The sequence below is a fragment of the Nelusetta ayraudi genome, unplaced genomic scaffold (genome assembly GCF_046127955.1).
Source record: "Nelusetta ayraudi isolate G7.1 ecotype Tasmania unplaced genomic scaffold, CSIRO-AGI_Nayr_v1 ptg000018l, whole genome shotgun sequence".
Taxonomy (NCBI): domain Eukaryota; kingdom Metazoa; phylum Chordata; class Actinopteri; order Tetraodontiformes; family Monacanthidae; genus Nelusetta; species Nelusetta ayraudi.
In genome coordinates this window covers 2,683,725-2,709,843 of record NW_027466068.1, presented here as the reverse complement: position 1 = coordinate 2,709,843, position 26,119 = coordinate 2,683,725, and the positions used below count along the sequence as shown (strand labels likewise).

At 42.0% G+C, this 26,119-nt stretch overlaps 3 protein-coding genes across 7 annotated transcripts; 2 read left to right on the top strand and 1 right to left on the bottom strand.

The window, feature by feature from the left end:
* Window positions 1–7,132: 7,132 nt before the first annotated feature.
* LOC142887870 (uncharacterized) lies at window positions 7,133–18,127 on the bottom strand. Of its 5 annotated transcripts, none has more exons than XM_076025779.1 (22): window positions 17,754–18,126; window positions 17,601–17,658; window positions 17,197–17,354; window positions 16,592–16,779; window positions 16,385–16,494; window positions 15,989–16,310; window positions 15,842–15,897; window positions 15,460–15,570; window positions 15,305–15,386; window positions 14,859–14,978; window positions 13,878–14,090; window positions 13,495–13,731; window positions 13,237–13,405; window positions 12,122–12,274; window positions 11,745–11,857; window positions 11,444–11,602; window positions 10,818–10,910; window positions 10,539–10,655; window positions 9,471–9,628; window positions 8,839–8,898; window positions 8,243–8,310; window positions 7,134–8,046 (listed from the first exon to the last, which is right to left on the bottom strand). In XM_076025779.1, exons 1-22 carry the CDS (start codon window positions 17,851–17,853, stop codon window positions 7,958–7,960), a joined length of 2,934 nt encoding a protein of 977 aa, XP_075881894.1. In that variant the 5' UTR covers window positions 17,854–18,126; the 3' UTR covers window positions 7,134–7,957. The 5 variants fall into 5 exon arrangements, with proteins under 5 accessions (XP_075881896.1, XP_075881894.1, XP_075881892.1 ...); XM_076025777.1 differs by having other exon boundaries at window positions 8,839–8,901; window positions 17,754–18,125; XM_076025778.1 differs by having other exon boundaries at window positions 7,135–8,046; window positions 8,839–8,901; window positions 16,592–16,776; window positions 17,754–18,125.
* A 127-nt stretch (window positions 18,128–18,254) lies between these two features.
* LOC142887872 (cyclin-G2-like) lies at window positions 18,255–21,584 on the top strand. Its single transcript, XM_076025782.1, has 8 exons — window positions 18,255–18,413; window positions 18,920–19,043; window positions 19,152–19,289; window positions 19,442–19,689; window positions 19,816–19,894; window positions 19,994–20,092; window positions 20,319–20,521; window positions 20,761–21,584. The coding sequence occupies exons 2-8, from the start codon at window positions 18,921–18,923 to the stop codon at window positions 20,870–20,872; spliced, it is 1,002 nt and encodes a 333-aa protein (XP_075881897.1). The 5' UTR covers window positions 18,255–18,413; window position 18,920; the 3' UTR covers window positions 20,873–21,584.
* Window positions 21,585–21,816: 232 nt separating this feature from the next.
* Window positions 21,817–25,313, top strand: LOC142887651 (alpha-N-acetylneuraminate alpha-2,8-sialyltransferase ST8SIA3-like). Its single transcript, XM_076025438.1, has 4 exons — window positions 21,817–22,390; window positions 23,294–23,416; window positions 23,677–24,234; window positions 24,933–25,313. The coding sequence occupies exons 1-4, from the start codon at window positions 22,233–22,235 to the stop codon at window positions 25,213–25,215; spliced, it is 1,122 nt and encodes a 373-aa protein (XP_075881553.1). The 5' UTR covers window positions 21,817–22,232; the 3' UTR covers window positions 25,216–25,313.
* The last annotated feature ends 806 nt before the right edge of the window (window positions 25,314–26,119 follow it).

Sequence of the window (26,119 nt, the reverse complement as noted above, 5' to 3'; positions counted from 1 at the left end):
CTGATTTCAGGGCGGGGCTGCAATAAAGGAGGAACGGTGTAAAACTGCGCGTTTTGAAGTGGGTGTTATTATACGCGGATGCTGCGGAGTCCACTCGATATCTACCTACGATGCTGCAGTGGAAGAACAAAATTAAGAAAAAGTGTAATGGTTGGTATCTGTTATGACAAAACAGGACACGGAATAAATATCGCAAGCTAGAAACATGAGAGCATTATCTTTGTATTTTCATACAGCATCAAGAAGACGCTGGACATATACTTTATATATCAACAAATACCTATCTTCAAGAGAAAATGTTGGACAATCCCGCATTTGAGTTACACTGTTGATATCTCTTTACCAACAATGACTTGGTGTGCCTCTGACTAGCAGCTAAACATTATTCAAATGTCAAAATTCAAAATATGTTTTGATTATTTCATGTATGTAACAGGAATTCACGTCTAACTTCCCTGTTGTTGTTTTTTTTTAATGTCTGGAGAACTTGTTGAATGTTAATTTGATTTTTTTTTCTCATAAGCTATGGCTAACTTTTGAATAAACCTTCAATCGAAACAGAATTTTTATCATCATGCACAATAAAAAAAAACAAAAAAAAAACCCTATTGCACTTTTGCACTCTGAGTCAGTCGTTTGTTGCACAAAAAAAGTTTATCAAACCTTTAAATAAGTATTATGTTAATCTTAAACATGTACCACCAGAAACTGACATGCCTTGTTTCATTGTTGCCTGGGGTTTAAGGTGACGAGAGTCTGTGAAACTCGTTACGGTCTAACCTGTGTAATGCTGGCACGTTTGGGAACTGTGAGCCACCTTCTTATTTACATTAAACAACTGCACTCCTGCTCTCGAGAGTATTGCTTTACACATACCTCCTTTCAGCAAATTTTGATTCATGCCCTTGAAAATTAGAAGATCAGTTAAAGTGATCTTTACTCCATTGTTTTGCGTGGTATTTCATGTTCTTGGTATAATTTAGGTTTCGATTAATGACCAGACAACATAAGACTGTGCTTAGAAAGCTTAAATGTAGAGGGGAATGTTGCACCGAGAGGTGAACACGGTCATGGGGCTCCCTCTTTCATAAACCCATTCATAACTAAAGTTGGACCAAAGACTACAAATTTTCCGGAGGAAGTGATATACATCGTTTGAAGTCGCTTGCTGGAAGGAACTGGCTGGGCTGCACTTTTAGCATTAATGTAGTTAACTGTTGCAGCATTGTACCAGACATTATGGCGGATCCCAGAGGACGGGAGGCAGCGGGAGGCAGCGGCATCTGTTCAAACAAGAAGAGTAAAAAAAATTGCGAAAGAAAATCATTGGGGCGGGGAGGGGGGGAGAGAAGGATAACAGTCAAATAATGCTGCAACATTGTTTCAGCCAAAAGAAAGGGTGAGAGCGTGGGAAGAGGTGCGCTGGAGGTCAGAAATAATCAGGTACGGAGCTTTCATTTGGAGAGTTTTATCAAGCATTCACAGGCTCATTGTTACGCAGAATACGGACATTGCGGAATTCTAAGGAACCACAGCGCAAAGACCATGTTTGAAACATTAAATCAAATGAATAAATGACAGAGCTTTCTGCACATCATAAAACTGGGGTGTGCTCTGGTGCATGTGGCTTTTATATAAAACCGATGATGGGGACAAGATGCACATATGCAAACGTGTCATACGCAGAATGGCCAGAGCAACAGAGATCATTAACTTTTCACTGCAGTTTGACAGCATCACATATTATTTCTTGAAAGGCTTGCCCTGCAGTGCAACACAATGCGTTTAAAAGCCACTTACTGTCATGCAAACACTTCAATACAGTCTTAATACTTGTTTTGAGGTTGGAATCAACAATGCATTCATTAACTTCACACCAATGAGCTTTTTATCCACTGAAACAAAGAGGTTAAGTTCTACTTAACTGTTTTTCATACATTAACTCTACTATAATAACATCACATTATAACATATAACATTAAGAAAAACTTCCTTGTGCATTTTTAATCTCAAGAGCGGGAATCACTTAATCACATTTCGATTTTAAAAGTAAAAAAATAAACCAATTTAATTGACTATCTTAAAGTGGGGCTACTTAGCCAAACCAAGAAGCTTTTAAGTTGAACATCTCAAACTTGATTTGTGACTCCTTAAATGCATTCATAAAACCAAGGGACCCATACATTCACACAGTAGTTTGCAACGTTGAAATACATAGGTTACAAAAGTGCTAGTTTGGCAGCATTTTCTCGCTTGATGAGGAATAAATGATGTGATTTACAATGCAGGCTATGTTTGCTCAGTTTTGTCTGCTGCTTTTTTTTTTTTTTTTTTTTTGCAGAAATGCTCTTCCACGTCTTACAGAATTGTAACTCAACAACCCACAGCAAAATGTAAGCAATAATAGTTTATTTTACCATTATCAGTCTTTTCTTTGTAAAGTGTAAAAAAAAAAGAAAAACCGTGAAGCCGAATGGCAACATTCCAGCATGTTTCCTCCCCATCAGCGGATTCCGGCTCAAATCAACGTAACAAGAACAAGATTAACTTTTCCTTTAAATACTGCATGCCACTGTAAATGATGTTTCTCCACCATACAGGGCCCGCAGCACCCTGGAGCCTGGTACCAAGCATTAAGTCACACAACTCTCCAGGCTTATGCGGCCTTTGTAAGGCCGGAGACTGATATATAGGCACCGTTGTGGGAGTGGAGACATGAGAGGAGTGGCAGACCTTTTCACTAATGGTGATTGATGTGGACGGAGCTAGTGAGTGCTGTGGTGAAAGTACACCATGCTTAATTTATGTTTGGGATAGTCCATGTCGCGCTCTCCTTGGAGAGTATCGCGGTGGCAGAAAGAACTCGCTGTGTTGAGGCTGAATGAATGCTGTTCGGTATTCTGAGAATTCCAAAAGATGTTGGAGGAGCAGAGCTCCGACCTTGGATCTGGTGTTTTGGAGTTGAAACCACGAGGCAGTTACCATTCTGCAGGATGGCACTTAGACACAGTGTTACTGTTTGGACATTCACAGCGTTGACCAAGTGACATAACAGCAAAACTGAAAAATGATTAGATCTCCAGTGAAATTTTAAAGTCATCAAGCAATGTTTCAGCATTCAAGAATTGATTATTTTCCAGCCAAAATGCATATGACATGAGTTCACTGTTTAAGTATTGTTGAGAATTGTTAAGCGTGCCACATTATCTATATGCCTGCTACTAAAACTTCATTTGGAACCCTATGAGAACTCAATATGGTAATTAAGGTTAACACCTCTCCTGGTTGAGACCCCCATTAAGGTTTTCTAGATTGGAAAATGTTTCCATCTATTTTAGCACTGGATTCCGTACGTTTATCTAGACTCATAAGGAACAGGTCGGGAATCTATTATTACTGTTTAAAGCCTACCAGTAGCGTTTTCCTTTTTCCTTCCTTCCAGGTTGCAATTTTTCACTCATGATTGTTCACTCGTGACGCCGGTATTATCCACAGTCATTTTTATTGCCTTTAAAAAAAAAAAAAATCAGCAAACCTTTTTTGTGTTTTAGAAGTTTTGTAAAACAAAACTTTGCATTTGTTTTTTTTAAATTGTCTGTTTTGTCGAATGCAGTTCGAAACATGGCTGCCATGCGAAGATCTCATCCCCATCTAAGTCTTCATGAACGGATCAACTCCTCAATATGTACGTAAGAGAGAATCACAGAATGGAAAAATCATCCAAATGTCAAAAAAAATGTGAAAGTTAACACATGCAACTGCAGTCTTGACATATATTTAATCTTTGTTAAGTGTTGCATTTTCTTTTATTCAGAAATTTCACGTCCCAAGATAAAGTTAGAATTACATGTTCTTAAATTAGAACAATCTCAACGCTGTAGCACCAAGAACAATTTAAGTGCATATGCTGTTCCGTGGGGTCCCGAGTTGCGACCCAGAAGCGGACGCAGGAGACTCGAAAGGTAATTAAAGAGTTTACTTACTAATTAAAGAGTTTACTTACAAGGAGCAAGGCAACAAAGAATTGAAGTGTCTGAGTCCTTAAGCAGCCTGAGGAGAATTCTGAGATTAAAGACTAAAGAAAAGAATAAAGTAAGACAACAGAGAACTCCCCAGATCACAGACCAACAGAGAACCCTGACATATGCATTCACAAAGCATGCATTTTTTTGTTTATTTACATTAAGTGACATACAGACCATAATATTCCTTTGTCTACCTAGGTGTGGTGTATTTCCCACCATTCAGTGCATGTGTTTTGCAACAGGAGACAGGGACTCATTGTTCTCACATGGGGTGATGGAGTGATGAAAGTAACTGAATTGCCGTTACACCAGCGGACAAACAAAGACAAAAAAAAACAAAAAACTAATCCACAAATATTCTGCAGGCCTCACACAGATAAATTTACTTAAATCGATCTGAAATTGTGTCAATTGTTTCCCTTGGTTGCAAATTCTTTTGCGATCCTGCTCAGCCTAGCAGTCTGGGGACCTTTGAGCCGAGAATTATGCAACAATATATACATTGTATGTGCTGACAAAGCCTGCCAACAATATTGTGCTATTCCTACAAACAGGGAACGAGAACTGCAGTGACAAGCTGGATGTGCTGTGATGGTACATTAACAACTTCTTCTTGTATGCAGCGCTAAAACACAATTCATGTTTTTGTAAACTATTTACTTTGAATTCATGAACAATAATTTTTTGGGATTAATTTCATAACAAAGATGGTGAACATTTTCAGGCCTCAAATCTTTCTTGATCTTTCAGGATAACTTTGTTCTTCTCAATTACTCTGAATTACTTTGTAAATTATACTTTAAACACTGGGACAAAGCCAGAGGTAAAAAGTAAAACAAACAACTTCATCTGGCCAAAAGATAAAAATAACAAAGGCACAAAACCAAACAATGGCATTCTGGATAAGTGGGGTCAAAACCTTGAATGTTTGCACTCGACTAATGCATTTCCTCTCTGATGAATGGTGCAGCATCCCATAGGCAGGAAAATCTGTTAAAAAGGGAAATGGAACTTGTTCACTGGAAAGCCAGCCTGCTACCGGGCAAAACAGATTTTATTGTAAACAACAAGGCTTTGAAGTGCATCACACGGGTTTCCCTAAATTGTAAATTGCCGCTAAGACAGAAAGTCTCTGGAGGAAAATTAACACTGACTCATTTTCAGCAGTTTCTTCCCTGATGTGTGAAGTAATAACATGCACGTCTTTAGATTTTGAACTAATAACAAAAGGGGGCTTAGTTTTCTGTTCAGTGAAGTTTAATGCAAATACAGATCCTTTTTTCATTTACAATCTCCTGGCTTTATATTAATGGACAAACTAGTTTTACTTTGCAAGCTGTTTGAATTATTTATTGTGCAGCGAGGACATGATTTTTTTCTCTCAATATTTACTGCAGCGACAAAAGAAAAAAACAACGCCTTATTATTTATTTTCCCAATTGGGCCGATCTTCCTGTAGCCACTCAAACAGAAATGTGCTGATAACGGCCCCCAGCATAGGTTTCATGTTCTGATATTTACGCATCGTTTCAATATTTACATGTCAGGTAAATGAGAGGATGGAATTCACTGTCTAAACATAATTTCCGGTTCAGAAATGAAGACGTTGATAAAGAGGTGAATTAAGGGGCAAAAGTGGGGTCAGGCTGCCAGGACACAGACAGCGAATTGTCTTAAAGTAGTTGATATGATTATGATTTTGTTTTTTGTTTTTTTTCAGAAGCAGAAAGAGCCATTTCAGTTCATCGCCTGCTTAAGAAGGGGAAGAGAGCGGCGAAAAGGCCTGACACTCGGCCTCTGCCGGTCACTAAATGTCAACGGGGAATGCGGGAGAAAGAGCTTCGCTGGGAGTCACATGAGAAGAGCTCCAGCTCAACGCAAGGCTGGAAATTCCTCAGAGAAACGGGACTACACTGAGGCAGCACAGTCATGACTATATCACCCACTGAAATCACGGCGCTGCTACTGCTGCTGCTGCTGCTAATGCCGCCGCCGCTGCATCATGAGTCTCCCTGCAGTCTTGTGACAGCACGAGGGATCTATAGATAAGCGGTTCGAAACAGCTGGGCCGGTGCGATAAACAAACCCACTGGATGTGCATTAGAAGGGCCAAGGCCCGAACCTTTATTTCATTGTGATCACAATAAATGTCCTCAAAGAAGGTGACATTTATCATCTTTCAAAAATCCAATTCATTCCTGTTTTTACGCTGATGTTGGGAATTAAAAACAAAACAAAGCCTTAACAAATAAATTTGCACGCCATGTTTTCACGTCGCGCCGATGTCACAAATTTCATGGCTGCATGGGGAGCGAGCTGTGTTTTAGCACGCAGAACAAAACATCGTGCTAAACAGTTCACTGATGGCATGGCAGCCGTTCATTGAGTTGGTTAGTGGCTATAAATAGGGTTCATCAGTGCAAAAAAACTGGGGAACAGTGGCCGCTCTGTCCCACCAGCGCTTTACTTGTATTTGCACAACATGAATATCTGGAGACCTGAACGAAGGCTAATTAGTTAATTTACCAAGCCTGCCAGAGATCAAATGCCAGGAAGTCCACAAAACAACAATCAACATTAAAAAAAAAAAAACAGGGAAGCGTTTCTCTTCTCCTTTTTTTATGAGAACTCTGAAAATCCCCTAAAATTCAACAATTACTTCACACTGAAACTATTATTTTATTCCTTCTGTATCCGCAATTACTTGTGGGAAAGTGTCTTAAACGTCAGACCTGCACATTGGCTTACAAACTGAAAATCCAACTGTTACTTAGAAAGTAGAATTTATTGCTTAGAATCAAGTTTTTGTTTTGTCTAAAAGTGACACAGCAGTACTTCGGGCCAGGTGCAATGACTTTCAAAATGTCATTTTCTGACATGGAGAGCCCCCTAGTGTTCAAATATCTGCAAAAGAATTTGAATGAATTCCTTTCAAGAGAACGTCGTTGACTGGTGGAAAAGTACAATATGGTCCATTAGCCTAATGTCCTGCACAATTCTTAAAAAAAATAAAAAAATAAAAAAAAAATCGTTAAGCATATTAGCGTTTTTGGACAATAGTGAGTGCCACTGCAGCTGTAGTACAGTTATATGGAAAAAAATAAAAAAAATAAAAAAAAATAAACCCTATTGGTAAATAAATAAATACGTGATTTGTCCACATTTACCTCACCAACTAGGACATAATATTTCATTTTAATAGAATTTGATCATTTCTTTGATACTTTCGCCTCAGCAAGAGTTGCTTCGTCGACAGAGGAGCTGAAACATATGAACCCTCAGCTGCTGGCCATTATGTAATCAACAATAGAACACAGCTGCTGAGGGTAAAAGGTAACGTTATACATTTAGCAGAGGGTTTAAAAGGATCAGAATAAGGCTTCACAGTCTATGTGGAAGGGGACGGCTCTTCAAAACCACACTGAAAAGATAGAGAACACCGCTTCCTTGTTTTGGTTCATACCAGTCTCAGTATTTATTCATTCCATTGTAGTAAAAAGGACTTCAAATAGAAAAATATTTTAGGGCCACAACATATTTTAGTAATTTAAAAAACAGACACACGAGGACTTCTCATAAAAATATATATATATATATTAATGTCACATTCTATGAATATATGAATGGATTCTTACTTCAGGCTTCTTGCTGTTGATTCCATGCCACATTAAGCTCTACCCAGACATCTGATACTGATCATCTACATAAAACGTTTGACGCGTTGCGTTACTTTGGGTCACAGTTCACAGACATTGACGATTGACTTATTTCCAGTCGGCAGAATTTACAATGGTCACGCACGGAGCACACTGTGCTCACAATAATTACATCGTTCATATGTCGAATCTTGTCGAAGAGACATACAATGTCCGTTATAAACCCGTCAGTCGCAAAAGGAGCCGGCCTCAAGTCTGTCTGCTGGTGTCTCACTCTCAGCTGTGTGGGTCAGAGGTCAGGAGGGCGTAGACGGGTGACTTGTGGCCCGGTGAGACTGGGTGTGCAGGTCTCTGTTTCAGCCAGTCTGAAGCATAAAGAAGTCGTCAAAGAATAAAGCAAAATCTCCCATTGCGTGATCTCCAAATGTTTTGGGTAACATCAGTTGTAAAGGGAATTATATTTAGACGCGACACGTTACGTGACATGTAGCAGCACTAAAATCACACCCGCTGATGGGCGAAAACAGGCAAGAGAAGGAAGGACGGACGCTTGTGACTCACTCTGACCGAGGGGTTGACTGTTGACTGGGTCCCCCTTCAGCTCCACCATCTTCAGGGACTGCGGCTCACTGCACACAGTTGGTTGCGCAGACATATTACATCACTTTTACACAACCTGCGGCCCTCGGCGCTGCTCTACATGTGACACCAGTGGCGGCAGGTCGCATGCACGGATGACGCGAGTTACCTCGGCGTCTTACCGCAACCTACGCAAACGGACTCCCCTCGCCACTTGCTCATCAACGCTTATTAGAACGATTAATGACGACAAAATTCATTCCCGAGCGATTGTGTAAGATTTATTTTTACTTCTTACATTTTCGCCACATTTCATTACAGTTGGCTATGTGTTCACAAAACTCCCAAGACACCTGAGAATAGCGGACGACAACTTTTCTTCACTACAGGTCACTACAATTCCATCATTATTATTATTGTTAATAATAACAATAACAAGAAGGTGAGGACGAAGAAGACGAAGAAGAAGAATGCATTGATTTATAATAAATCAACGTTTAAAAATATTGTAGTAATAAAATATAAATATAACATTCAGTTTAGAAATAAGATGCACAAGGTTTGGACATGCTCCCTACCTCCCCCAAGTCTTTCTCCTCATCCGGGGAACAGCTTTTTCTGCAACAGCCTCGTCAGGCCTGCTGGAGGTGGCAAGAGGAAATCAACCGCTCCAGTGAGAAACACACACACATATATATACTGCAGTAGCATGACATGACGTTCAAAATGTGTGAATAGCCTCATTTATAAAAAAAATATGTATATATGTATATATGTACATATGTACATGTATATATATATATATATATGTATATATGTATATATGTATATGTATATATATATATATATATATATATATATGTATATATGTATATACATATATATGTACATATATATGTCAGATTTAGAACTAAACTCAAGTCTATGATTGTGTCTGGACTCTGCGCACATCTGCTTCAAATAAATTTGAAATGACTGTCAGTCGTGGAATTTCCTTTTTTCCTTTTTCCTTTTTGTATTGGGCAACCGTCGGCAGAAAACAAATATATCAATTTTATGGAAGAGGAGAGACTGAGGCCAGACACCCCTTGATTCCTAGAAAACTTCCTGCTCACATAACAGGATCACATGACTCATCAGATGTGACCTAAGCTGGCCTCAGACTACAGGGTAATCCGTGCAGTGTGTGGGAAGAGAGGCAAAGACGTACAATGCGGTTCTGTGCGCTCTCTCCGGCGCGGACCTCCTCCCGCAGAAGCTCCCTCCAGTCGCATTGCTAACCGTGTGTGGTCTGAGGTTCTCTGAGAGCACTTCTCGCAGCTCTCTGACCAGAGACCTGAGCTCCTGGGCGGTGCGGTCCTGCTGCCTCTTCGGCGTAAGAGAGAAAAATGGGGAAGGGGTTGATGCCGGTGTCCTGGTCAGTATTGATAGCAAGCTAGACCAGGCATGGGCACACTATGGCCCGGGGACCTTATCCGGCCCGTTAAGTTTTTTTAATTCGGCCCGCCGGACTTGAAGAAATTGTATTAATTAGTCAGTAAGTAATAAAATAGCTGTACTTCAATTTTTTCAGTGTTTCAAGAGTCATTTCGATAAACAGCTAAATACTGTGGGGCTCCAAAGACACATTTCTATGGAAGCAAATTGCTGCCACCTAGAAAAAAAAAAAACAGGGCTCAGTATCACGTTATAACGTGAAACTATCACTAAATGACGTGATAGTTACACATTATATCGTGAAAATTATCACAAATAATGTGACTGTTTTACGTTATCACATAATAATGAGCTGTTTTTTTTCTAGGATGGCGCATTACAACATTTTGTTTTAATGCTTTTGTTCAATTTCAATTGACATAAAAGCACGTTTTCCACATTTCCCATGATATATATATTTTTTTTCCTCCTACTTTTTGGGTCACCACACGTCACATTAAAAAACAAAACCTTCTCTTCAAAGAAAAAAAAAAAACTGCGATCCTTGCAAAAAAAATACATGCATCAAAGTCTGTGGGATGCGTAACTGAATAAAACGAGTACCATGGTGTCTACGGCGTAAAAGCAGCAGATACTGCAAGATGGGATTTTTTTTTTAACAGCCATTCCATTCCATTCCATTAAGCATCAGGGTTTCTGTCCTCGCCGCAGGAATATGACGACGTGAATACTTTGAAGGATTTAAAGGCCAAGCAGATGTGCTGAGAATGCGTCTGCGCAGCCAAATAAACAATGGTGCCCACATGTGCTTCACAAGGCGCGAGGGCGTCTCCCACCGTACCGTGAACGGGCCGTCGGTGGCACGCTGGGAAGAGAGAGGGGCTCCGAGTGCAGAGGGAGGAGCCAAGAACCGTGGAGAAACATCAGGAGTTTTGTTTACGTTCCGGGCCGGCAGCTCCTGCAGAAGCAGATGAAATATACGACATGTGAGGCTCACTTACGAGTAGGTCTGAATTCACAGCTACAGTTTTGTCAAACAGAGTTGAGAAATCTCAATTACGTGTAGGAATATTCACTTATGCGTTGATATTCTGTTTTAATGTTGTGTCCTCAGCTCTACCTTCAAGTCCAGGGCATGCTGCAGCTTCAGGCGGTAAAAGTCTTGATCCTGCAGCTCGAGGAAATCTTGACAGTCGGCAAAGCTCTCCGACAGCTTTGGGAAGTAACGAAGCAAAGTGAGGACTGCAAACAGAACCCGGGCGGACAGGAGGCGACAGCTTCTTCATTATAATTTCCATGTTTCCACGGGGAGAAATCAGACGGATGACTGTTTTTCAAGGAACTGGAAATAATAATCCCACCCACATTTACCACATTTGCTACTTTCATTTGCGAAACTGTGAGGTGGGAAATGCATTGGTTCTCATTCATTTATAAAGTCCTAAAAGGTAAAACCTTTATTTAAATAAAGGTTGATGATGATGATGATGATGATGATGATGATTAGAAGAAAAAAAAAAAATCAAAACATCCAAACCGGTTCAAGAGAACCTTGGCACAAACTCCTATTTGTTATTGCTCTTTATGCTGTGAACACAGCATACCAAATTTAATTGGCTCTAAAGTGAATTCTGAAGCGTTGACTTCATCCCAAGCAGTGTCCTGACTCCTGGCCGCACTTTGGAAAACAAAAAAGGCTTTGTATGGTAGTGTAATGTATCAACATAGTGATAAAAACCTTTCTACCTTGTGAAGGATCGCCTCCAGCTGTCCGATTCTGTCTCGGAGCTGTTGGTCTTTGGAGCGGAGCGCCTCCAACTCATCCTTCAGCTGTCTCTTCTCCTTCTTGGCGAGACCCAGTCGCTGAAGCTGCTGCTGCTGCTCCAAGCAATGCTGGGACTTCTCCTGAAATGGAGCGAGGAAGAAAATGCGCAATGTGACGGGGCTGACTTCTCAGGCAAAAGGGACGTGGAATGGAATTTGGAACGACTAGCTTCAACTCAAATCTCGCATGGCTATTCCACGCAGCAAGTACAACGGTTTCCACCTGCCGCAGCTGCTCTACCGCCTCCTCCAACTGTTGGATTTTGCCTTGCAGGGTGTCGATCTCTTCTCTTCTGGCTGTCATCTTCTCCTGCATGTCCATGGCTGTTTGGAGGCCTGAGGCGAAGGCAAGGCCGCGATGCAAAGAGACGGTCAAAACAAGCACAAAACATATCTTGGACAGATGCTCCCCAGCACCGTGTCAGGTTTGAGCTTAGGAAATATAATGTTTCATTAGACTGCACCGATTATTGCCCAGGTAAATCAATGCTATGTGACTGCTCGGTTACACATTGGATATAAATCAGGAGAATTTTCCAAATTAATGCTTGGTGCAAGCAGAGATGTTTGACTGGCGCACAAGTTATTAAACTTTCTAACCACGTCCATCGGCTCCTTGTAGGGCCCTCAGAGATGCCCTGACCTGCTCCAGCTCACAATGGGCATTCCTCAGCTGACCTCGGAGCTTCAGCACCACACCCCGGTGCTCTTCCTTCACACAGACGTGGAGTTCCTGCAGCTGCGTGTGCTCATCTGCACTCAGGGCCGCATGCACGCACACACACCACACACACACACACACACACAAAGCAGAAGGGCTGGGCTGTCAGTGAAAACATACCAAACCAGCCTCTTTGGGTGTAAAACATAATTTTACCAGGGACACTGCTTTCCAAAACAACTTCACGGAATCACCCCCTTGACACATATTGTCCTCCCAAGGACAAGAGCTGCTCGCAAACTCTCTTTTGTCTTCCATTCACAAGTAGTTTTGGACTTTCATCCATTAAGTTATTGCTTGCATGCTATACACTGCTTATTATTTTTATTTTTTTAGCTTTTAAGCCCATTGTCCTTGGGCTTTTAGGTTATTTCATGTTTTATCTTATTGATTGTCCTACTTATCTATCTTTTTACTCCACTGCCTTATAGCTTTTAAATGATTCATCTATTTTTTATTTTATCTTCCTTTATTGTATTTTAGATGAGTTTCACACACACACACACACACACACACACACACACACACACACACACACACACACACACACACACACACACACACACACACACACACACACACACACACACACACACACACACACACACACACACACACACACACACACACACACACACACAAGAAGGGCTGGGCTGTCAGTGAAAACATACCAAACTAGACTTTTTGCTTATCAAAACACCGCCTATAAAAAAGGGCAGGGCCTTATGTAATAGTATTAAAGACTTTCTCGGAAGTGGTCCGACTCTGCCATATTTCAAGTAGATAACAGACTGTACGGGGTTCATTCTTGGGCCAACATCTTTTTTCCCTTCATTGTTTAACATCTGCAATGCGACATAGATGCTACTCTATTCTAGTGGATTATCATGTCATTAAATCCAATTTACTGATTCCTATGTATATATATATATATATATATATACCACTTGTACGGTAACAGGGAAAATGCTGCAGCTGAGCTGAACCCACTCACTCTCGAGGTTGAGTAACTTTGCGCGCAGGAGCTCCAGCTGAGCAGTGATCCCCTGTTTCTTCTCTTGTTCCTCCTCAAGACGTCGACCGTGGTCGGTCACAGAAGCTTGTAGCCGCCTCCTCTCCTGCTCAGCAGCTGCCATGTCCCACTTGTGCTGCTTTAAATCGGTCTAAATCACGATAAGACAAATATTTGATCGCACGTTTTTTTTTTGTTTTTTTTTTACATATATTAAAAGTTTTCTGCTGTGCTGCTGACCACAAGCTTCTGGATCTCCAGCTTGTGGTGGTTCAGCTGGTTGCTGAGGAGGTTGTTCTCCCGGTGGAGCTTGTCGATGCTCTGCCTGTGCTGCTCCGCCATCTGTGTGCTGTTCTCCATCTGCGACCTAAGGGCATCGATCTGCTTCTCTCGGTCAACCAGCCTCAGTCTCAGAGCCTCTTTGTCTGCATGCAAGGTTCGCCGCTGCTTCTGGACCTCTTCCAACCTGGCGAGATGCTGCAAGAAGAAAGGAAAAAAATAAATAAAAGCCAGGGAAAGGCCATATTAATGATAATCTAGTGTGTATACTCGATCAAACTGGAATCTTTGAACCATCTGTGATCTTTCAAAACTACTAGCACAAAAACATGTGTTCTTGTTACCTGTTGATTTTGTTGTTGCATTACATGGACTTCCTTGTTTTTCTTCCCCACAAGTTCGCAGAACTTCAATTCTTCCTTGTCCTTCTGTTTCAGCAGCGTCTGAAGGGATGTTTTTTCCTCTCCTTCTCGGCAAAGCTGCTTCCTGGTTGCCCTTAACTTCCCGCTCAGGACCCTCACGTCCTCCTGGAGATCATGCCGCTGATTACCGCAACTCTGGAAAATAAATCATGAATGAAATAAACCAAACACGCAGAAAACACTACAATTTGAGTTGTGTATGAAACATAATTTTACCAGGGACATTGCTTTCCAAAACTTTCAAAACAACTTTTTCATAGAATCACTCCCCTGACACATATATTGCCCGACCAAGGACAAGAGCTGCTCGTTAACTCTCTTTTGTCTCTCCCCCCCCACCACCAACGGGTAGTTTTGGACTTTCATCCATTAAGTCACTGCTTGACACGCACACTATACACTGCTTATTTTTTATGTTAATTTACAAAATCATATTTTGCTAATTACCCTGCACACACACACGCACACACACGCACACACACACACACACACACACACACACACACACACACACACACACACACACACACACACACCAGGACATTTTGTATGTGGCATCAAATAAAAATCAGCTCACTCATACACTCATGTGCGTGCACACATACACATAGTTCATTGTGTTATTTATCTATAGTTATCTTTTTTTGTGTGTGTATTTATGTATTTTCTTCATGAGTTAATCTGTTTATTATTTGAATTTGTTCATTTTTGGATAATTACCTATGGAAATTATTATTATTTTATTTTATTATTTTTTACACAGCACTTGTATAGTGCAGAAAAGAAAAAAAATAGTGTAACACACTGAGATTTCTCTGAGTGATGAGTGCATTACAAAATAAAAGCAATAATCATTATCATTATATGAATGTGCACAGTCTCAAGTGTGGTTTGTTGCAGTACCTCAACTTGGCGGAGCCTGGACTGAAGCTCTGCAGCCTGGTGTAGAAATTGCCCTTTTTCTCTCTCGATGTCCACCAGCTGAGACTGAGCTTGAACGAGCTGTTGTTCCAGACAACAAACCTACAGAACCACAAATGACCACGACGTAGGAAAATATTGATTTTCATCATGAACCAAGAGCTGCTTCAGCAGTCCTTTCACGCAACTGCTCCATTTATGTAATTTATGGATGGGAAGAATTGTGTTCACTAGAGTGCAGGCTAATGGCGACCCATAAATAAATAAACAACAAATGGGTCCTGAGGGTCTGGGTCAAGGACTGTTACAACATGATGAAGCTTGCAAAGTTGCATTTTCAACTCCATCTAGTGGAGTAGTAAAGCAATGCTTAACATTAGCAGTATTTATTAAATAATTACAGTTTCATTCATAGGACTTGACTTTACCTTATCATTACAAGTGGAGAGGGCCAACACAAGTTTGCTGACGTGGAGCTTGTGCAGTGACGTCTGTTTCTCTGCGACCTCCCTGGGAAGATAACAAGAGTCATCATCCAAACTGTAAACACTCTTAGAAAGGATGAGCGAGGAGCACCGCTTACTTCAACAGCTCAACTTTGTGGTTTAGGCTGACGCTGCTGATCTCTGACGAGGTCAGTTTGTCTGTCAACAGCGCCATCTCCTGCCCAAGACTTGTAATTAACTCTTTCATTCTAAAGAGCAAAAATACAAAGCTCAGTGTTACATAGAATAATAACTTAGGCACTTAATCGTAAAAATTGAAGAATCAAATATCAAATTCAAAAATACTGATTTATTAATAGTTGGATAAATTAGTAATGTTTTAAATCCATTGTAAATTCTTAGTATCACACAGTAAAATGACAAAAAGGAAACATGCTAATTTATCACAACATTTATTCATTATTATGATTATTGCTGATTTATGTTCAGTTCATTCATGGCTGCTTCACCTCATAATACCTTTGGTTTTGCTTCAGTGCCCCACAGCAGTCACCACTCCCCAGGTTTTCTGCAGCCTGTCATAAATCAAATAGCATTAAGCATTCAAGGAGAAAGGTCAGAATTGTACTGAAAATGTTTTTTTATCTGTGTACTTTTAGTACTTACAAGAAAAGGTCTCTCAGACGGGCCATCTGTCTTATTCTTCGTGTCCTCTGGCAATGTAGCAGCAGGGGACAGCTTTTTACAGGCACTAACAGCATTAGGATTGGAGACTGCATTGTCCCCATGTTGGCTGTCTTGACAAAACAATGACAAGAAAAGCCCCTTTACGTTCTTTTCCAACCCCTCTACTCTTCCGTTGAGTGCCGAGGCCTCTTCCTTCTGCAAGCTCAGTTTCTGGTCCCTGGCTCTTTTGATGTGGTGAAGCTCCTGACACATGCTAAGCATATTTCCCACCTGGCATACATGTTCCCTGGAATCCTTCAGTCTGCAAAATTGAAAGATTAATGGCTCAAAGTGAGTGCTTTTTATTTTATTGGCAGATTTGTGCTTCATCTTTACCTGAGGTCAGACAAAACGTCCTTCTCTGTCTGGACTTTATGCAACTCAGTCTGGAGTTTAATGATGGCTGTGTCCAAACAAAACGTTTCCTCTGCTGGTTGATGATGGACCTTACAAATTAAGATGACAAAGCATAAAAACAACATAGATTATAGCTTTTTCTATTCATGACAATATTCCACTTGTAAGATTGACAAACAATGTAACCTTGTTGTGCTGCGAGCCAGTCTGTGGTTGCAGACAGACTTCTTTCACATTTTCAAAGAACTCTTCTTCTGTAGCGTTGGCCCTTTGGTCGAGCACTTCTCCTAAGCCATCCACATCTGAGGCACAGGGCTGAATTGCTGTCGGTGAGGGAGTTGAATGAATGGCACAATCTGCAGACGACTCAACTGCTGAAGAAAAATAAAAAACAATTCCATGCAGTTATGCTGCAGGGACAAGGGCAATGACAGGTTACAGTATTTGATTTTGCAACCTCTGCCTCATTGAAGGGAATAAAGTGTATGAAATGTACAAATGTAAGCTAACAAACACATTTTACAAGCTTTACTGGCATCTATGCCAAGATTAGGTTTGAACACGCAACTACTGGCAGTGTGTTGTTGTTTAAAACTTGGAGACAATACAAATACCTTTTTCACTTATCAAGAGAAAAAAAGCGGCATTTAAAAAAAAAAAAAACAATTAAAAAAAGGACACTGACTTATGCGAGAAATTGTCTGAGCTGGTAAATTAAAAACTTTCTTTTAAAGTCTTTCCTTGTGACTGTTAATCTGATACGTAAATGCTCATCTTATTCCGGTACTCACGAGCACCAAAATGGTGAAAGTTGCAGTTTTGCCCAGGTGAACCAGGTGAGCCGTGATGACTGTACATGCAGCCAAACCTTTCCAGTGTAAGCTTGGTCGCATTTTCCAATTCATCCTGAAGTCTTTGGGTTTCCTTTGTTCGCCTGCCAAGCTCCTCGCTATACAAAACAGGTAAACAAATACAGGCCAAGTGTACACAGACATTTCAAGTGTGAGAAAGGAAGAAATTAGGGATTTTTGTTTAGTTTAGTTTAACGTTTACACTTTAAAAAGTTGTGCCTTCAATGGAAATACATTACTCATTAGAGTCAATTGAAATGTTCAGAAATTTGAGTTTAATTTTTATTTTAAATCATACGGGTTTTGGCAAGCTGTTCAAAACACACTATAGGTCTAATAATTACCTTAGTTCATCCAGCGTCAGGCTATCGAATCTCACCCGAGGGCAGACACTGTTGATCTCTGTGAATAATGACAATAGGTCATTAACGCACATTAAACACGCAAGTTTATGGAATAGGGCAAGAGTTGTAGAGGGAGCTACAGCGTCGACTTACCATCTGCTTGTGTTGATTTTGTTTGGTACGGCGGAGATTGAAACTGTAAAATGTGACTGCCATTGCAACTGGATGTGTTAGAAGACATCACTGTTTGCATGAATTATATGTAGCCATCCAATTCAAAGTCAAGAAAGGCGCTAGACGGCATGTAAATCGCCGTTAAGCGATAATTTCATCACCATAGAAACAACGTCCGTAGCCGCTACCTAGCTAGTTTGTAGAGTTGTGATGCCAACCAAGGTAAGAACCGTTAAGTTCGCTAAAACAAAACCTTCACAGCGTATCAGTAACATGATACGAACAACATACAGTAAATAAAAATCCACTGTTAGGTATTAGGTAGAGCAGCGTCCGAGTGCAAAGCTCAAACTTTTGTAAATATCCGCCCTTTCCGACGCAGTGACGTATGGGAAATTTCTGTGCGCCCATCTATTGCATTATGGGTCTTGCAGTCTTTTGACGGATTTAACGTTTTGTTTATTGTGGGCGGACCACCTTCTTGTTTTGCAGGAATTTGTGTTTTCTTTTTTTTCTTTTTAAATTACTCGTCGGCCACAAAACACATGGAACTACGGGGACATGAACCGTACTACTGAGTCACAACGCGAACGGTGTTATACTTCTGCTTTTTTTTGTTGTTGCTGCATCTAGGAAAAGGTAAGAAGATTCCCACTCCAGCTACGCCTACAAGGTAGCTACTTTAGCTTGATACCTTGCAAGATGTGACGTTTGTAATCGACCCAGAAGTCGGACACAACCTATATCTCCGTTTAAAATTCCTCAAGCTGAAAGATATACATTTTCTGTGTTTTCATTTTTATTTAGCTCCCATGAAATGTTTAATTCTATGCGTGCAATGATTGGCTAATGTAGTTTCTTGTGTTTTACTATATATGTTTATTTAACTAATAAACGACATTGTTTCTCATCTATTCACTTAGAAAAATGTAAATATTTATTTCTATTAGTGTTTTGTAAGGCATTTCATGCAAAGAGGGTGTGGGGTCTTCAACTGACACTTGACACCAGATAGGTGTGGTCAAGGACACAGGGTTTATATGGGCTGCTTGACTCTCACCGAAAAAGTCCTGCGTTTTCCTGTTGTTGTTGCTGATATTCCTCTGGGCCGGAATGCCAAACCATTGAGCCGAGATGTTTTTCAGGATGCGGGATCACCAAGTCATTGACAGCCAGCTCCTAAAAGAGCTGAAGTCATGTTGCACCGAAGAATCCAACTTTCTTCCCCGGGAAATGGGCCTGAAGCTGATGGAATGTGCCTCCGGAGAGGTAACCCACTGACCCAATTTCACATATCTCGGTCACTGTGTCAAAATGTCTATGGATTTGCACAGATTTTGCTCTAATTTCATCTAATGCGACATACTGCATTTTTAGAATCACGGCGGAGTTTCTGCAAAATGCAGAGACACCAGAGTGGAAGAACTGTGGAGTCTGACCAGTTTCTTTGGCTACAGCACCCAGACCTTTGTTCAGGCTGTCAACTTATTCGACAGATTCCTCGCAATTATGAAGGTAGGACATTTAACAGTGCATTTTGTTGTTTCAAGCTATGGTCTGCATGTTTGCATGCGTTTTATTATTGCACAAAGCACGAGACTGACCTTACGTGACTTCTAGTCATGGGATGTTAGTGCTGACTTGGTACTGTTGTGTTAATGCAATAGGTGCAGCCCAAACACTTGCCCTGCATTGGCGTGTGCTGTTTTCACATTGCTGCCAAATTGGTGGAGGAAGAGAGCAATGTCTCGCCCACCCCTGATCTCATTCGCATCAGCCACAGCAAGTTCACTGTGTCAGACCTGTGTCGCATGGAGAAGATCATTGCAGAGAAGCTCAATGTGTCTCAAGCAGTCACAGCCTTAACATTCCTACATCTCTACTATCCAGCCTTCAAATCGCTCTCCACCGACAGGTAAACGCCTCTTCTATGACACACAACAAATGTTTTAATGCAGTTTGCATGGAGTTGCTCATATAGATTCTCTCAAATGGGGTTTGTGCTGGTGGACCACATGATGATTCCCTCTATATTTTGAAGGGAGGAGATCCCAAGCATTGGGAGTTTAGAAGCCCAGCTAAAAGCGTGCTTATGCCGACTTGTTTTCTCGAAAGCAAAAGTAAGACTTGCTTGCAGGTGACAATTTAATGTCATAGCAACGTTGACATGAATTCTTTGGGGGTAATTTGTTGTTTTTGTTTTGTTTTTTCCTCTATAGCCGTCTGTCCTGGCACTTTCACTCATTGCTCAGGTGTTGGACTCCATCCAGTCAATCAAATTTTTAAAGATTGTCCTGCAGTTCCAAAGACATCTCAAGGTAAGACAAGCGGGCGAGTCCAGTCAGTGTTGTTTCATTTTTAAATTTTCTAATAGTCGTAAAAATATAAGAATTACATGATAATATACAAGAAAGAAGTTATTACACTGCACAGATTTCTTGTTCTGCATATCAGAATCAGCGAATCATTGTCCAACCAATTTTCCAGTTTAACTCAATTTCTTAACTCAACTACCTCTTACAAGTGTCTGAACTGTCTTTGCAGATCAGTGACAGCGAGCTGCACCGCTGGAAGCAACTTGTGGCCAAGTGTATGACTGAATACTGCTCAAGTGAATGTAACAAACCAGACAACAAAAAGCTTGTCTGGATTGTGTCTAAGAAGACGGCACAGAATCTTCAAAACAGCCACTTCAGCATGCCAGGCCTGCCGACTATTCCTGAGGGGACCTGGGACGAAAGCGAGAGGTTCATTTTCTATTGTTTGTGTTTCTTTTTACAGTTGCTTTTCATCCCCTAATGGTGACTTTGATTCATGCCGTTGCAATGTTTAATATATTTGTTTAAGTTGCACTAACAATGGAACCCTTCTGGCACCGCACATTGATCCGGCCACAGCAGTACAGCTATGACTGTAATGACAATAAAGAACAAGCATCTATTGTTTTCTGGCTATTTCGTAATATTGGCTTCCTCTCGTGTGACAGTGAGGAGTCCTGTGAGGACATGAGCTGCGGAGAAGACAGCCCTTGGGGTTCACCACAAAGTGATGGCGAAGGAGCTTTCTTCCCTTCCACCCTTCTGAGGAGCAAAAAGTGATGAGGCGTCGTCATAAAGTAGCAACACATTTGTATTTCTTCACTAAGGAAAAACTGTTTAGAAACTGGAGTCTTTTTCTCTTGTTGCTTTCTTTGACAAGGGTCGGCTCTTTGATCGTTAAGTGCCTGTGTTGATCCAGTGTACCGTCAGTCTCTTGAAACATATTGTAACAATATTGCGGCAGCTTTGATGTTAATGCGTATGAATGTTAACCCCCCCATCGATTGTCATTGTTGTTAGTTTGTGTCCATACTTGACACATTCCAGGAAAAACAATCAAGCACAGGGGAAATTTCTATGAAAATCACGACTGAGGTACCAGCTAATGAACATGCTCAGTGTTTTTACTCAATCACTATTATTTGTGTAAATATGGAGCATATCTATAAAATAGTCTGCAAATATGTCATTTTTAACCATGTGATATGCACACGTACACACACACACACACACACACACACACACACACACACACACACACACACACATAACAATTCAATTTGAAAATACAAGCACATACACATTGAAATGCAGGATCATGTTCCTCCTGTCTGCCAAAACAAGCTTATGAATTTGTTTCCCTTCAAAAGGAAAATTAAAAGGTAAAAAAAAAAATTTGTGGTTCCTTCAAAATACGGTATATGTGTTTGAATAAATGTGAAATTTGGTGGAATGCTGTGAACTAATCCGTCCAAATAAAGAAGGTACTTTTCACTCTGCTGCGTGGAGAGAATTTATGTCAATTTTAGATGAATCTTAGGTAAAACGAGGTCTATTGTGTAAGTAAATTCTCCATATGTGTATGTGTGTATTTTTATTTATTTTTTTTCCCTGTGGCGAATTCTCATTGAGGCGCGGGGGGTGGGGGTGGGTGGGTGCGAGGGAGTTGGTGGGGGGGCGGGGCGGGAGGGGGAGTCCTAGTTATATATAAAAAAAAAAGAAAAAAAGAAAAAAGACGGGCACTGCTTCGTGTCAACAGTAGCATAGAGGCTGTGCGCGTGTGTTCCTATTTGTGTGGCGGACGGACGGCCGGATGTGTTGACACACATTTCTGCTCCATCTCCTCGATTAAAGCCGCTGCCTGCAGGGGAGGATCCAGCGGCGGCTGCAGCATCATCATCAGTCAGGGGAGGGCTGGGCACCGAGGCCACGCTCGGGGAATGTGATCGGACCGTGGCGCAGCATCTCTACCATGCATCCGGCCACCGCATCCACCGCCGCTCCTTCTCTCTCCACCCGGGGGTGTGAAAGCCGATGAGCGCCGCCGCGTGTCTGCGTCTTTTGCCGGCCGACAGCAGTGCGCGGACCGGCTCGTAACAACACAGGCCGACGCCTCGCTGCAGCCGCCCCGCTTCCCAAAATGGTCCGCACCGCCAAGGCCCTGGGTTTGGTCATCCTGAGCGTCGCCGTGCTCGTACTGTCGCTCATCAGCTATGTGTCCCTGAGAAAAGACAGCTTCTTCTCCTCCTCCAAATACTACATGGGAGGCCCGAGGATCATGTTCCACGCGGGCTTTCGGTGAGTGAACGTTTGTCGTTCTCAAATGAAACAATGTCAGATGTGGCTTGACGAAGGAAGATGCGATAGCAGCAGATGGGGGGGGGGGCGGGGGGCGAACGTGCACGATTTCGAGCTGCTGATGCGCAGTTTCAACCATCCTGTGAGCTGTCCAAGGTGCTGCTGCGGCAGTGAGCTCTGCTGTGCACACCTGCCGGATGCACTGACGATTGAGATCCTGCAAAATTCTTTGAAAATTGCGTTTAGATGTTTTTTTTTTTTTCCCCTCTACAACCATACAACCAACACTGAAACAGACTTTGTCATTGTGTTTTGATGAGGAAAATATAGAGTCAATAATTGATGGCATTGTTTCAAAAAACTAGACCAGGCAGTAATTCAAAAGACAGGGAGAGAGAGAGAGAGAGAGAGAGAGAGAGAGAGAGAGAGAGAGAGAGAGAGAGAGAGAGAGAGAAGAGCAATTAACTGTTGGTTGCTGTAATTAGCAGCTTGACTGGCCACGCAGCATTTCTGCAAAAGGATTGTCAGCTCAGTTTTTTTTTTTCTTTGTCTGTATTTTTGCACAGTTTTATTGGCCACATGAAGACACCAACATGATGATGAAGTTCACTCACGTAAAAATGTGTCCTAGGAGACAGTAGTTTGATGCGGACTATTAGTATTTTGGTACATTCCTATTTTCAGCACGCTCAGTGGAGCTCTGCTGCTGTATTTCTGTAAATGTACTCACAAGTTTACGTCCATGATTTTGCAGCACACTCTGATTCCGATCAATTAACCTTTGGACTAAATATTTGTGATGATATGAGTTCAAGAGGCCAAAGAATTCCACTCTAACTCTTACACTGAAGCACAATAGGTCTGATTTTGAATCGGCCCGATGTCTCATTTGTTTGTTCACAGATCCCAGTTTGCCATGAATTTCTTGGACCCTTCCTTTATCCCATTAACTAACGCCCTGAACGAAGAGCTCCAGGGGAAACCGTACAAATGGAAGTTTAACAAGACTGCGTTTTACCAGCAAAGGTAAGACACTTTAATCATGGATGCAGACTTGTCGGCGGTGAACACCGCCTCTGCTTCAGCTTGCAGCGATGGGACTGACTGAAAACAAATGGCGAGATTATTGCTTGCGGACAGCGTCAGGATTTTACCACTTTACCGGGATGAGATGAAGCAAGCTGTCAGTGCGTTGCCATGCAGAGCTTAATCGGACTAAGCAATAATTTGGTTTTCTCGTCCAATCGGAGTTCTCACTTTTCCATGTTTTCTCCCTTCCCCTCCAGGAAAGACATCTTCAGCCACATTGACATTCCTAACAACTTCTCCCTCACAAAGAGCAGCGTGCGCGTCGGCCAGCTGATGCACTTCGATTACTCCAGCCACAAGTACGTCTTCTCCATCAGCAACAACTTCAAGTCCCTGCTCCCAGACACCTCGCCTATACGCAACAAGCAGTACAGCATATGCTCAGTGGTGGGCAACAGCGGCATCCTGACGGGCAGCCAGTGCGGCCCCGAGATCGACCAGGCCGACTTTGTGTTCCGCTGCAACTTCGCCCCAACGGAGTTCTACTCCAAAGACGTGGGGAAGAAGACCAACATGACCACCTTCAACCCCAGCATCTTGGAGCGCTACTACAACAACCTGCTGACCATTCAGGACAGGAACAACTTCTTCCTCAGCCTGAAGAAGCTGGAGGGAGCCATCCTGTGGATCCCAGCCTTCCTCCTCCACACGTCGGCCACGGTCACCAGGACCTTGGTGGACTTCTTCGTGGAGCACAAGGGCCAGCTGAAGGTCAAACTGGCCTGGCCAGGAAACATCATGCATGATGTCAACAAGTAAGAGGTTTTATACATAAAATGACTTTAGGATTTGAAGCATGAAAGCATTTACATTACAACTCAGGTATCTGGGTACTGTGGTGCAAGATTGCTCGAACCATTCTTAACAATATTCCCGACCTGTCGAGAGTCAGGTCTCTCCAAAAGGCTGAGTCTACCCTAGCGGATGCCCCTGGCCAAAGAGTTACTGCTGCTCCTTTCTGGGCGGAGTTTCTACCTGCCTAGATGCAGGACAGGGCACAAAAAACTGTTGGGTCTCCTGCGCAATTGGCCTCTTAAACCAGACCGTCAGGCCCCAGGTGCCTGGTTGCTTGCATTGCAGATTCTGTTGTATATTGGTTGGTCATTTTTTGCATTTATTTTGTATGTATTTGTCTGATGTTGTCCTGTGTGTTCTTGTCTAGTTCTTAAAACAAATAGCTAAGGCTTAATGCTGCTACAAAAGTGTGCGTAAAAAGTACTTGTTTGCATCAGAAACCCATGAAGGTTTATCATAATTCAAGATGTATGAGGAAGAAGAACCAGAAACAAGTTAATATACAAGAAAGCATCATCAGGCTTCACATGTATGGCTGGTACTCTAACAAAACATATTTCGTACATATGACTACTCACAGTGGAAGTGATGAGGGTCTTCCCAGTTTCGCAGGAGTAATTTGGCAATTCAACCGACTGCGTTCTCTTTCACCACTCAGATACTGGAAGACCAAAAACCTGTCCCCTAAACGCCTCAGCACCGGGATCCTCATGTACACTCTAGCCTCCGCAGTGTGCGACGAGATCCACCTCTACGGTTTCTGGCCCTTCGGCTGGGACCCCAACACGGGCAAGGACCTGCCCTACCACTACTATGACAAGAAAGGGACAAAATTCACAACCAAGTGGCAAGAGACCCACCAGCTGCCCACCGAGTTCAAGCTGCTCTACAAGCTTCACAGGGAAGGCGTGATCAAACTCAGCCTGACGCACTGCTCCTAGATGGAACCCCCCCCCCCCACCCCGGAACTCTGTTGTGGCCCACAATGCATGGCAAGTTGTAAGGCAGTTCACGGCACCCACATCCCACCTATATGTTCACATCGCACTGTAGTTTCCCGCCGAGGCGTCAGATTAATCGGCGGTTTGAACCACAGCGTTGTCGGCCTCCATTGTTTATTGTCGTCTTTGCTTCAGAGCTTAGGAGCCCCACACGTCCATTCTTCTCCCTTGCATGGCTGCTGGCCGTGGATCAAGCAACAATCTAGCGATCAGTCGATGAGTATCTTTATCTGTCCGCAGCTTTCGAAAGGCAGGTTCCGTTCGACACGGATTTCATTGGTAGAACGATAAATTGCCTTTGCAAGCAGCAAACAGATTCTATACACAGAAATCACTGCCTAATCTCAGGGAAGGAGCCAGGTCCGTGTTCATTTTGTAACCAGATTTGATGCCTGGAGAGAGGTACAGTTTCTCCATTCGGGCTTTTTCTCTCTCCCCTTTGAGGTGTTAGACAATCGGCACTGCTCTGGACGATGGTGTTTGTTTACAAGACTCTACTCTCTTTTTTTGAAAAAAATATCTCTGTGCTTTGCGGACAGCTTACAAATATTTTGTGGAGTTCTTTCAATTTTTGGGGAATACGAACCTACATTCCAACAAGAAGCCATAAAACATTTTTTTTTGAAAAGCTGATAGTACGTTGTCAGTGAAGTTCTGATTTTTCACAGATATCAGCCTACATTATGTTTGAACACTGCAAAAAATTTGAAATACCTTAAAAATGGCTAGAGGTCTAAGGCCACGCTAGCGGTAGCGTTCAAGTCACAGAGCTTCAGTTTCCCAAAATTGAATTCCTTATCCTCTTTCGTTTCCTGCATGATTGCCTGGGAACTGTTGTTAGTCT

Excerpts from the sequence above, each read along its gene's own strand:
- LOC142887870 (XM_076025777.1), bottom strand. The coding sequence starts at position 17,853 with ATGCAAACAGTGATGTCTTCTAACACATCCAGTTGCAATGGCAGTCAC. Across the intron at positions 15,898-15,988 it reads CGTCTGAGAGACCTTTTCTT|GCTGCAGAAAACCTGGGGAG; the intron begins GTAAGTACTAAA and ends GATTTATGACAG. Across the intron at positions 13,406-13,494 it reads TGGAGATCCAGAAGCTTGTG|ACCGATTTAAAGCAGCACAA; the intron begins GTCAGCAGCACA and ends ATCGTGATTTAG.
- LOC142887651 (XM_076025438.1), top strand. The coding sequence starts at position 22,233 with ATGGTCCGCACCGCCAAGGCCCTGGGTTTGGTCATCCTGAGCGTCGCC. Across the intron at positions 22,391-23,293 it reads ATGTTCCACGCGGGCTTTCG|ATCCCAGTTTGCCATGAATT; the intron begins GTGAGTGAACGT and ends GTTTGTTCACAG. Across the intron at positions 24,235-24,932 it reads ATCATGCATGATGTCAACAA|ATACTGGAAGACCAAAAACC; the intron begins GTAAGAGGTTTT and ends TTCACCACTCAG.
- LOC142887872 (XM_076025782.1), top strand. The coding sequence starts at position 18,921 with ATGCGGGATCACCAAGTCATTGACAGCCAGCTCCTAAAAGAGCTGAAG. Across the intron at positions 19,290-19,441 it reads GATTCCTCGCAATTATGAAG|GTGCAGCCCAAACACTTGCC; the intron begins GTAGGACATTTA and ends TTAATGCAATAG. Across the intron at positions 20,093-20,318 it reads AGTTCCAAAGACATCTCAAG|ATCAGTGACAGCGAGCTGCA; the intron begins GTAAGACAAGCG and ends CTGTCTTTGCAG.